Source organism: Rhinoderma darwinii, chromosome 9 (assembly GCF_050947455.1).
Source record: "Rhinoderma darwinii isolate aRhiDar2 chromosome 9, aRhiDar2.hap1, whole genome shotgun sequence".
NCBI lineage: Eukaryota > Metazoa > Chordata > Amphibia > Anura > Rhinodermatidae > Rhinoderma > Rhinoderma darwinii.
The window spans coordinates 54,449,753-54,462,906 of NC_134695.1; the positions used below are offsets into that span (position 1 = coordinate 54,449,753).

Sequence of the window (13,154 nt, forward strand, 5' to 3'; positions counted from 1 at the left end):
ATGCGCAAAAAATGCACAAGTATAGGACATGCAGTAAGTTAACACTTAATGTCTGGATGGCCCCATTGACTTCCATAGGTCCGTGTGACGTGCGTTATTTTTAAGCGCGTAACACGGACGTGAAAAACGCTTGTGTGAATTAGGCCTAAGAAATGTGGAAAGTCTCCCACTCAGGACCCTCATCTATTAGTCAGAGCAAAGAGCGTCTCTTGATCAGGAGGACCTAGTATGACAAACACATTTACTATAACAGGGATGTAATGCTTAATTTCTCCTGGGGTGGCGCTGCAGGGAAATTAAATCCAGATTACAGCTGATCGCAGGATGTGCCCTGTATAGCACACTCGGTGATCATCTTACCATCAGGGGATCTTCTAGCAAAAAACTATTTGTGGGAGTGCCTATTTCAAGTTTTTCAGCTTTTGTATGTAGGTATGAATGTTTCCATTTACTGACAGCAAGGAGAGATCTTGCAAACAGTGAACAATTAAAATACAAAGTCTATTAGAAAGTTGCAGGACTTTTCATTATACAATGATTTATCTTTATTTTGCAAAATGGAAAACCCCTTTAGCTGTCATACAGCAGTTTTGAATGATATTTACATGCAACAATTTAGCAACAAATTATAATGGTATTTTTATTTTCCTGTTCTAGTTTTATAGCATGAGAACAAGTAACACTCTCAGAATGTAACATAAATAATGCATGCTGGCTTTTGAAATATTGGGTTGTTTACTCCTGTCAGATATATAGTAAATTGTTAGTCACTTGGTTTGGGATTTAGACAATGGCTTAATGGCTCCATCTAGTGGCCAAATAATTGTAAAACATGCTTTTGTTCTTCATATGTATTCACAGGAGAGATTTATCAATAGTGTCATAGGATGCATGAATTTACGAGTCGACAAAATAAATTTATATAAATGGCAGGGCATGTAAGTCACATTTGGGTTCCTTGTGCCCCTCTCTGTTCTGGTGCACATTTACACCAATATTTTGTGCACAAACATATTGCATGACTTTAATAGATTTGCCAGATTTTACATAATTTTTTAGCTATACCTTTCTGCATGCCAAATTATTTTCTTCTATTAAAGGGGTTTTCCCACGAGGGACATTTATGACATAACCACAGGATATGTCATAAATGTCAGATAGATGTGAGACCCGCCTCTGAGACCCGCACATATCTCTAGAACGGGGGCCCCCTAAACCACGTTCTAGCTTTGTCTTCTATCGCTTACTCCCGGCCACTTCCTGACTTTATTGTCAGTCAGTTACGAAAACAGCATAGCTCGCTGAGTTATGCTGTTTCCGTACCTCCAAAGTAGGGAATAACAGTTACGGAACTAGCGTAGCATGCAAGCTACGCTGTTTCCGTAACTACCATTCAGTTCTATGGGGCTTACGAAAACAGCGTAGCTCGGTGAGCTACGCTGTTTTCACCTTCATGGTCGGAAATCAGCCGACACAGACAGAGGTTGAACGGGTATATGGGCCTTGTTCTAGAGATAGGTGCGGGTCCCAGAGGTGGGATCACATCTATCTAACATTTATGACATATCCTGTGGATATGTCATAATTGTCCCTTGTGGGAAAACCCCTTTAAGTACTCACCATTCTTGACTTCCTCTAACACGTAAAAATATATTTCCTAGTGCTAACCTAGGGACAGCAGAGCTATCTCAATACGACAACCCTTTTCTATTTCGAAGTGGGCCTGGCAATCAGCTAATGCCATGGGTCCGGCGTCATAAGCCAACGACAATCAAGTATTATCACCTGCAGGGGAAATGAAGTATTATATGGTAATTATTCAAAAGAATGGCCGCCCAGGTAATAAGTGGAAGGTCCGAGTCTGCCAGAGTAAGAGCCGCTGTTTGCAGCTACTCTCAACTCTGACTCATAGAGGGAAAGTCCTGAGCTAAAGATCCCTTTCCATGACAAATTCATACACTTATATTGTGTGTTTTAGAAGACCGTCTTATTACATTCTCAGTTAACAGGACCCCCCTATTAGCCATCGTGGAGATCAGCTCTAAAGAGTGTCTTCTGCAATGGAGAACCCGGCACGTCCGGTATTACAGACAGCCCATTGTTCCATTGAGAACTATGTAATACTTAATTTCCCCTGTGGAGGTGCTCTAGGGAAATTAAACACTTTCTGCTGGGCTCCCCCACATGTTGCAGGTAATTGCTGGGGGCCCCTTCTATACAAAAAATGATTGACCAATGAGGAAAAATCTTTCAAAGACTAATTCGCCTACCTAAACGACCCTTTTATTTTTTTTTATATTCATCTGCATTTCATTCTCTAGTTCACCCAATTGTCCTGCAAACATGGCCCAGGACTAGGAGTGATCTTCCATAACTACTTCTGGCTTCATGGATGGAGCCTCCCTGCCCTCTTATCTCATTGGAGAGGACTCAATCAAATTGGAAGAAAAAAACAGTAGCTTGGTAGTGCTACTAATCATTGGTGTCAGGGTATATGGAGATCATTTCGTTTTATTGGTAATGCGTTTAGACGTCGGACAGGTGTCTTCATCAGACAAAGTATACAAAATTGCATTGACACAATGGTTTAAGAACACAGAAAAAAACAATAAAGTTAGAGTGGACTAACTCAACAGAAACAAAAATGAACAAATTCATTCTTCCTTCATTTCTAAGAAGCCAGTTCAGTTATAATTCTCATTATCAAATAATCAATTCTCCCATTTTATATATAAAAAAAATATTCCCATTTATTCTTCAGGGTGCAATAAATTAAATTTACCCCAAATCTTGAATCTAAAGAAATTATTCTAATCTCTAGTCCTGACATGGGAGAAACCTGATAGCCCTCACATGTCCATTACTATGTCACTGTAATGAAATTCTGCACCTTTACCAAAGTCAAACCATCTGCTACTACTTGATGACCGTTACGTTTATTTGTTTCTGCTTTTTCATGTTGCCTTTAGTATTATCCCTTCATTTTAAATGAAGAACGTCTGTTTATGCATGGGCGATCCTCCGCCAAAAATGGGAACCAGGCACCTCCAACCTCAGGAGCAGTGGTTGTTGCAGTAGCCAGACCCCACTGATCAGACTTTTCTGCCATATCTAGCCAATATGAAAAACCCTTTAATGGGGAAAAATTGATCTCACTATAACGGAAGATTAGGAACTAAAGTCACTGAATATAAAGACCTTTTGAAAGATCCTCCTCTAATAACCAGTTGAGTGACAGATAGATACACCGTAGGTGTGTGCAGATTCCCGCATAGCAATAAATGTATCTGTCGTGATCTGCTGAGTAGTGCCCAATGCACCCGCGAGATCGTGGCGGGTGCATGGCTGTAATACACAGCCCGGCTTCTGCTGCAACTGCCAGGGTCAGAGATAATACAGACCATGGCTGTCCTTAGTCTTTTTGGGTCAAAGGGCAAGGGTTAATGGTGGGGTCAACCCTGCACTTCACAAAAAACACCAAAGATTGAACCAGTAAAGAAATAATCAACTGTACAGCGTGGGAGCCCCCAATTACTTAACCAGTATCAGTGCTACACAGCCCGGACTGATTTTCACTAGAACAGGTGGACCACCGGGATGCTCGGCAAGGCACTAGTTGAGGATTTGGGTGGGTAACCCCAATCTGTCCGTTTTGATTTATAAAATTCATGAACACATGATAGGCTTAGATATAGGGCCCCCAGTAGAGAGTATCACACATGATAGGCTTAGAAACAAGGCCCGGCAGACAGTATCACACATTATAGAATCAGATACATGGCCCCAGCAGACAGTATCACACATGTTAATATTAGATACAGGGCCTAGCAGAGAGTATCAAACGTTATAGGCTTAGAAACATGGCCCCAGTAGACAGTATCACACATGAAAGAATTAGATACATGGTCCATCAGACAGTATCACACATGATATGCTTCCAGGGCCCCAGCAGAGAGTATCACACATAATATTCTCAGATACATGGCCGCAGCAGACAGTATCACACATGATATGCTTCCAGGGCCCCAGCAGACAGTATCACACATAATATTCTCAGATACATGGCCTCAGCAGACAGTATCACACATAATATTCTCAGATACATGTCCCCAGCAGACAGTATCACACATAATATTCTCAGATACATGTCCCCAGCAGACAGTATCACACATAATATTCTAGATACATGCCCCCAGCAGACAGTATCACACATAATATTCTCAGATACATGTCCCCAGCAGACAGTATCACACATAATATTCTCAGATACATGTCCCCAGCAGACAGTATCACACATGATATTCTCAGATACATGTCCCCAGCAGACAGTATCACACATAATATTCTAGATACATGCGTCCAGCAGACAGTATCACACATAATATTCTCAGATACATGGCCCCAGCAGACAGTATCTCACATGTTATTATTAGACACGTGGCTCAGCAGACAGTATCAAACATGCTATGCTTAGATACATGGCCCTGACTCCGATCGGGACAGTTTAACCTCTTAGATACCACTCTTAGGCTATGTTCACACAGGGTCTTTTGCCGAGTTTTTTGACGCGTAAACCGCGTCGCAAAACTCGGCAGAAACGGCCCGAGAACGCCTCCCATTGATTTCAATGGGAGGCGTCGGCGTCTTTTTCCCGCGAGCAGTAAAACTGCCTCGCGGGAAAAAGAAGCGACATGCCCTATCTTCGGGCGCTTCCGCCTCCGACCTCCCATTGACTTCAATGGGAGGCAGGAGAAAGCGTGTTTTATGCCCGCGGAGCTCAATGGCCGCGGGCGAAAAACGGCGCGATAATTGCTGTTCACACGGAGTATTTTGGGGGAGGAATATCTGCCTCAAAATTCCGTTTGGAGCTTTGAGGCAGATATTCCTCCCCCAAAATACTCCGTGTGAACATAGCCTTAGATTGCACTCTTCAGTCACTCATCTCCTTCCATCCGTCTCACAATGAAAAGCAACACATTTTTCTTTTAAAATATTATTTTAACAAATGTTATTTTTTACACAGTAGAAATGTAATATTATAGTGATAAAATGAAAAGGTAATTACAGTGCAGGAACGAGTTCATTTCTTATTGTCAGAAACTGAATATTATGCTCTACAGTACTTCAATACAAGTGACAGTAAATGGGGTTGCAGAACTTCCGTTGTCAATCTTTGCTAGTCGCACATTAATATATGTCACCTACAACTGCCGAAATATAATAGAATAAATATGCCGCCATAGTTGTCATATTTCCAGCCTGGAAGGCTCTTGAAATATGCAAAAAATAATGTTTGTCACCAAATATTCTTATACAAGATGGGCCACGAAAAAACAGAACCCAGTTTCCTTTATGTGGTTTGTACAAGATAATGGTTATCGGGCCTCGTTCATCAAAACTGTCTTACAGTAAAACTGTCTTTTTGGCCCGTAGCAGCAAAGCAGAGGGCAGTAGTGTTTTGCGCGAGTGTGTCCAACATGCCGTATTCGATTCAAAAAGGGATTTGCAATAATAGAGGCCTATGTACGCACAGGTTCATTCTCAGAGACACAGGACTTTTTTGCCGGGCAATTTCCGAACCCTCCCGTTCCAGAAAAAAATATGTATACATGGTTTGGTGTGGAAGTGGCACATTATCCGTGGCCAATGCCAATAATAAGCAACTACATGTTCAGGCACCCGTCATTGTTACAGACATCCAGGTGTGCGATTCTTAATTGTGGGGTTACCTGAAGGGTAGAGTTTATGAAACTAATCCCCAGACAGTGCCCAAACTGAATCAGGCAATTAAAATACATGTCCGGTGTTGCAGACGGTGTTCCTGAACATGATAAGATGGGCACAACTTTCCATAGCCGCTGGGGAAAACCACTTGCAGCATCTCCTGTAACACGTAACAGTCATTCTTCCATTATCCATTATCCTGTACAAACCACACAAGCGAAACCGGGTTCCATTTTTCGTGGTTCACCCTGTAGAAGATAAGGTGGCATGAAGTGATACTGTGTTTCATCCCTTAAAAGAGAGTCATACACTGTAACTAAAAACTCATCAAGGCCAATCTTATGACAGGTTATCTATGAGCTTGAAGCCAAACTTTCTCACATGACTCCTGGTAGAAATATATTTTTTAATATTACATGCATGCTACCCCTTATATACTAGTGACTGCTGAGTATGTGCCAGACCACTCATTCCTAATCTATTCAGGGTGCCTGATCACCCCTTTCCCAAATGTCCTATGTGTCATACAGTATCACTACTCCTCCAACTCTTCTATGTTCCAGACCACTCCTCCACTAACTCTTCTATGTGTCAGACCACTCCTCCCCCCAACTCTTCTTTGTGCTAGACCACTTCTCCCCCAATTCTTCTATGTGCCGGACCACTCCTCCTCTGAGTCTTCTATGTCCAGACCACTCCTCCACTAGCTCTTCTATGTTCCAGACCACTCCTCCCCCAACTCTTCTAAGTACCAGATCACTCCTTCCTTAATGCTTCGATGTGCCAGACCACTCCTTCCCCAACTCTTCCATGTGCCAGACCACTCCCCCACTAACTCTTTTATGTGCCAGACCACTCCTCCCCCAACTCTTCTATGTGCCAGACCACTCCTCCCCCAACTCTTCTAAGTGCCAGATCACTCCTTCCTTAACGCTTCGATGTGCCAGACCACTCTTTCCCCAACTCTTCTGTGCCAGACCACTCCCCCTCTAACTCTTCTAGGTGCCAGACCACTCCTTCCCCAACTCTTCTATGTGCCAGACCACCCTTACTCCTCTAACTCTTCTATGTGCCAGACCTTTTCTTCCCCAACTCTTTTATGTGCCAGACCACTCCTCCTCTAACTCTTCTATGTGCCCGACCTTTCCTTCCCCAACTCTTCTATGTGTCAGACCACTCTTCCTCTAACTCTTCTATGTATCAGACCTTTCCTCCTCCAACTCTTCTATGTGTCAGACCACTCCTCCTCTAACTCTTCTATGTGTTAGACCACTACTATCTAATCTCGTTTATGTGCCAAACCATTCCGTTCCAAATCTATTATGTGTCAGACTAATTATTTTTTAATTCAACTAGGTACTAGGCGAATCATGCCTAAGCTGTTCTATCTGATATCAGTCCAAGTCATTATAGTCTCCAATATTTTCTCTGAACAAATGAAACACAATCCACCTCATTTATCAAAACTATCTAAAATAAAAAAAATGGCCTTGTTGCCCACAGCAACCAATCAGAGGTTAGCTTCCCTCCCATAAACGGTTTATCCGCTTTAGACAAGCCATAATTTTTACACGAGTCACTTTTCGATAGCAGATCACATATTGGCCATCTGTGGGGACCCCTAGCAATCAGCTGTAATCTGTGGAGACATTTAGCAGTAAGTGTTAAATTTTTCTGCAGTGCCACTACAAAAGAAATGAAGTATTACAAACCATTGATGTGCATGGACACTGTGTATGTGTAATGCACATCAGGGCAAATCCCCCAGTGCGAGAGATGCTCTTCATATCTGCTCTCTACTCTGGCCAAGAGATCAGAATCCTGAACAGAGGACCCCCGTCTATTAACTCATAATTCCTTAATAAAGTATAAAGAAATGGGTTTTCTTAATTTGACAACCCCTTTAAACTGCTCTGATAAATTGCTCTGTGATTGGTTGCTCTAGGCATTTGGATACACAATATGTGTTCTGTTGGATCCCTTTCAGAATGCGGAAAAAAAATGATAGTAATTAAAGCAATACTTAGTATTCTAGAGCAGCCGCCATTTTAAATGTTCTTTGGGCTGGAAGTGCTGGCCGAGCATATCAATATGAGCCACGAGCACTTTCAGTCTACGAGGGTGACACAGACAGTTCTCCACAATAATTTTCTCTAGAGTCGACTATTAGCATTCAACTATGGGTGAATTTATCAAGTGATTTGCACCACTTTTGAAAATTTGTGAGAAAGGTGAATGCGGTTTAGCAGGCGGGGATGGGGCCAACATTGGGCAGCCGGATTGATTATTACTTACAACAGAAATTGGCGCAAATAAGAACAAGTTTCAGCCGAAGATGCAACAAATAAATTTGGCCAACGCACATATGCTTTAAGACTGGCTTATGAAAAGCCAGTATTAATAAATCGTTCCCTGTATATTTAGAACAGGCTGAAAGTGGCGTTATTGTTATTTAAGAATACTTTCTTAATTATGTGTCAAATACTATCCAGGTCATGGTGCAGGCATTAAACAGCAAAGCATCAACACTTACGTTTGACTCCTAATTTTCCGAGCACACAGTTTATTAGACACCAATGCCCTCAGATATTCTTTTAATGGAAATAAAACAATTTACTGAATATAACATTAATAATGATTAGGCATTAGCTGGTGTTGTCGGAACAGGTAACATGCCAGGGGGTAGCATGACCTGACTCCCTTCTTTGGATATTTTGTCCAATGTCCCATATATTACATTATCCAAACACATGAGGAATAGAAAAAGGATAAATACTATACAGCAATTCTGCACAATACCACTGATGTATGAACAAATTAGAGGACATAGCAAAAAAATACTCAAGTAATAATGATTTCATGTACATATGGTGCTGTAGTACACTATGTAACCAATAATTTATCTACAACTGGCATTCTTTATCTAGATCTGTGTTTGTATAGGATTTCTCATTGGCATTATATCCAGGTGGTAGTTTTCGGCAGGAGTCGTTGTCATATGAGTTTTCGATTTGTTTTTCTTGAACTGGAGTCATCTTAACGTCTTTCTTGAAAACATCACCATCCTTTAAAAGAAGGAAATATGTTAGACACCGTGTAAATGTAGCTTAGGGATCCCCGGTGGTAATTGTGTATATATAAATACTTATGTCTCTATGTACATATTGAGATAAAAGCAACCTGCTTAAAGTGCCATAGTGGCATGTCAGAAGTTTTAATTTGTAATGGACTAGATGCTGATCGCTGGAAAGAAAGTTTAGTAGCCAACCATGGGTTATAGACATTTGGTGAGCCCCTAAACCACTGCCCCTAAACCACTGCCAGGAGAGCCCAAAGAACTGATCAGAGTTGAAGGTTAGTTACCAGCTCTTCATCGTCTTCTTCATCATGCGGAACGCCACACCAACACTTTTTCTTGTACTTATCTGACCAGAAGCAGACAAGATTGCAGATTGGTCTGATGAATAATGGTTTAATATTCTTTCCATGATCACGACCTAAGGAATAAATAAATAAATGATTTATATTATATATATACATTATATTAGTGAACTAGAACCGTTATATAGCATTTACTATTACATACACGTTATAACTTTTACTCTAAAATTCCTGTATTAGGCTCTATTCTAGTCTAAATAGAACCCATAGTAAGGAAACCATATATTTAACTGTATTCCACTTTATAGAATAGCCTAATTTACTATGTTATTGCTTACAACAAAACTAAAAAGTATGCCAATGCATACTGGCCCAGCGTATGCTCAAAGGACACTCTTTTGACATTCGCCGGGTAGATACATTCGGAAAACGTAGTTCACAAATGTGATATGGATAGAGCCAGAATTAGGGCTTGTATACAAGTATATCTTAAGTCATATTTAATTTTTTTCGTGGAAGGACCACAAGAGGAGAAGTACGATCTCTCGTTCAGAAGTTTTGCTACTTTCCTCTGCTGGGATCTTTTTTTTTTTTAAATAAATATATGGAAAGGAATGTAGACTTGAGACACACTTGTATGAACATTCTCTTAAAAGGTTGTCCCATTAGCTGATCACCAAGGGTCCTGCTGCGGAAACCCCTGTCAATACACTAATATGTTGTCTTTACGCATGGACGAGATGCCCCACAGCTATTTCTGCTGACTACTCCATACACATACACACTCGGCCGAGTGGACATGTTGATTTTTATAGCTGTCGGACACCTATACAATTAAATACAATAAATTATACATAGATATTAGTGGAAATACAAAGACTTCACCAACCTGTTATAAAACTGATCAAAAGCCCAGAGATAATACATCCAAGGCAGCCCACAGCACTATAGTAGAGGTATGATAAGCTGTACCAGTTATCTTCCAGCACTGACCTGATTGGAAAGAATAAGTGTTAAAAAGAGTGAATACTCTCAACATCTACATTTCTTAAAATCTTGTGTTTTATTGGGAATGCAAAGTAGGTGTTTAAAGCAGTTTCAGTCAATAAATGATCTGAATAAAACATTGAGTAACTTTGTAAAAACATTGCATTATTTATCCTGAGTTACAGTCTGTATTTTAGTTCAGAGCTGCATTCACAATTCTGCTGGTTGTTAATGGAACCAATCAGCAAGCTTTTTGTTTGATATAAACTTAATGGCTAAGCTGAGCTCCTATAAAGTAGGAGAGTTAGTTTCTCCTAATTTACATTGACCCAGCAATATTGGGAGATTTCAGCTCTGAAGCCTGAAGAGTTGTGAATGCAGCTTTGGACTTTAAAACAGACTGTAACTCAGTTAGGCTGGGTTCACACGACCTATTTTCAGGCGTAAACTAGGCGTATTATGCCTCGATTTATGCCTAAAAATACAGCTACAATACGTCGGCAAACATCTGCCCATTCATTTGAATGGGTTTGCCGACGTACTGTGTCAACGACCAGTAATTTACGCGTCGTCGTTTGACAGCTGTCAAACGACGACGCGTAAGATGACTGCCTCGGCAAAGAAGTGCAGGACACTTCTTTGAAACGTAATTTGAGCCGTTTTTCATTGAAGTCAATGAAGAACAGCTCAAGATTACGGGCGTCAAAGACGCCTCGCATAATGCGAGGAGGAGCTTTTACGTCTGAAACGACGCAGCTGTTTTCTCCTTAAAACAGTCTGTCTTTTCAGACGTAAAAGCCACTTATCCTGTGCACATACCCTTATAGTACAAGATCAGTAATTCAATGTATATACAAAGTTGATAAATTTTTTATGTAGAGTAACTCTGTGAACTGTAAAATGGTGTTCAAAGGTGATGTTACGCTTTAATGCTTTTTACCGTTCTGGTGGAAGAGTTGTAGTCAGCGTTGTGGGTAAGACTGTGGAAAATGTGGCATTGATTGTTTCATTCAGTAATTTACATTCATCTGTCCTTAGTACTAAAGGAAGTGTCTTGGATACTGGAGCAGGTGATATAAATCCTCCAATGGCAACCCAAAAAGCCAAGGTGATTCCTGTCAACAGACCTCCTAGAGCACCCTGGAAAGTATAGAGATTTATAGATTACAAAAAAAATGTAACTTTATTATTGTATCACCAAGAGCATTGGTTTCCTCTAAGTGCTATTCTGTAACGTCCGCGGCCCGACGTTCCTACTCACTCCCCGACGGCCGCGACCATAGACTCTCTGGTGCCGGCCGGCATTTCCTTCCTATGAGACACCGGCTCTCACTTCCGCTCCGCTCTGCAGTGGCTTCTAGGGGGCGCGCATGCGCTCGTGCCTGGCCTATAAGGGCCAGTGTGCGCAGATGGAAAATGTTACTAATTAGCCCTAATCACTCTGGACTATACAAGGGGCTCTGCCCTTTCACTTCTTGCCTGAGCGTTGTTTGTATTCCTCTGTTAGCCTTGCAAATGGTCCCTTAGTCGTATCCTATTCCCAGTGTTCCCGTGCCCTGCATCCTGTATCCTGTATCCCGTGCTGTATTTGTTCCTGTGCCCTCTCTAGTGTTGGAGTCGTGTTGTGCTGTCTGCTATGCCTGCTGTCATACACCACGTCGAGTGTCATCTGCCACGCCTGGTACCTCCTGCCAAATTTTGCATCACCTGCCGTCAAAGTACCATCTGTGCCTAATCCTCTGCTACTGTCTGGACTATTAGGGTATGTGCACATGATAACTGCATTTACGTCTAAAATTACGGAGCTGTTTTCAGAAGAAAACAGCTCCTGAATTTCAGACGTAATTGCATGTACTGGCGTTTTTCGCCGTGTCTTTTACGGACGTAATTTGGAGCTGTTCTTCATTGAAGTCAATTAAAAATGGCTCCAATTATGTCCCAAGAAGTGTCCTGTACTTCTTTGATGAGGCTGTTATTTTATGCGCCGTTTTTTGACAGCGACGCGTAAAATTACAAGTCGTCGGCACAGTACATCGGCAAACTCATTGAAATGAATGGGCAGATGTTTGCCGATGTATTAGAGCCGTGTTTTCAGGCGTAATTCGAGGCGTAAAACGCCTCCATTACGCCTGAAAATAGGTTGTGTGAACCCAGCCTAACAGGTACCCTTGTGCTTGGACTTTGTATAGACTTGGTACACTGTTGTTTGGCCAGCTTCTACTCCGCTACGGCGTTGCGGCATTGTGGGTCCACATACACATTGTGACACATTCATTAGCTGAAAACCTTTATAATTTATTTGGCTGGCTTGTAGCTGGCTCTGGATAAAAAAAAATTAACCTTCTAAGTGCTCCTGAAATCTCATGTGCAGTAGTTGGGTGAAGTATTTTTGTTTAAAGCACGGCTGGCTGCTATGCAGAATTCTCATACCACTTAATTCAGTAGGAGGAAGTGTTTGTTGGATTTTGGAAGAATTTTGCAGTCCAGTTTCCTAAATAACAATTCTATATAGTGCTGCCACTACCAAACACTGCACAAATAAATACAAATCCTCATCAACATCAAAAAGAAATTAAAAACATAGAAATCAAAACAGCTAAACTAAGATGTATGGAGAAGGCAAACAGCACATGAAGTCCTCCTTGAATGAGAAACAAGACAATCTTAATTGTATCTGATATATGGCAGATCTTACCTTCCAGTTGGTCCATGGGAACAAAATGCCCAAAGTAAATAATCCTAACATGGGGCCTCCACACATCCCATGGATACTAAGTGCAGCCTGTGGACATAAGGCAATTAAATAGAATGAGGGACTGTAATCAATATCTTTAATAAATATTATGGGCGACAGTATGTTCTTTAAGCATGTTTTTTGGTTTAAAAGCTGTATGAACATTTGCAACCCATTTTTATTATTATTATTGTGCCAATGCACCTATAATATAAAATGAAGCAACTTTGCAAATAGTCTTGATTAAAAATATCCTACCATTTTGTGTATGCTGCTCCTTTGCCGAACTATGTGTCTCCATGGTAACAGACTACAAACTTTGTGGGTA

General features: G+C 41.2%; 1 protein-coding gene across 2 annotated transcripts in view; it reads right to left on the reverse strand.

Annotated features, from left to right (window-relative positions):
• Positions 1–8,458: 8,458 nt before the first annotated feature.
• SLC5A12 (solute carrier family 5 member 12) overlaps positions 8,459–13,154 on the reverse strand; it is a 42,976-nt gene continuing 38,280 nt past the window's right edge. For both annotated transcript variants that reach the window (XM_075837001.1, XM_075837000.1), the window contains 5 exons: positions 12,788–12,874; positions 11,033–11,232; positions 9,995–10,098; positions 9,088–9,221; positions 8,459–8,789 (listed from right to left, as the gene is read on the reverse strand). In XM_075837001.1, coding sequence (XP_075693116.1) covers positions 8,628–8,789; positions 9,088–9,221; positions 9,995–10,098; positions 11,033–11,232; positions 12,788–12,874 — 687 coding nt within the window. In that variant the 3' untranslated portion in view covers positions 8,459–8,627. The remainder of the gene's footprint in view (positions 8,790–9,087; positions 9,222–9,994; positions 10,099–11,032; positions 11,233–12,787; positions 12,875–13,154) is intronic.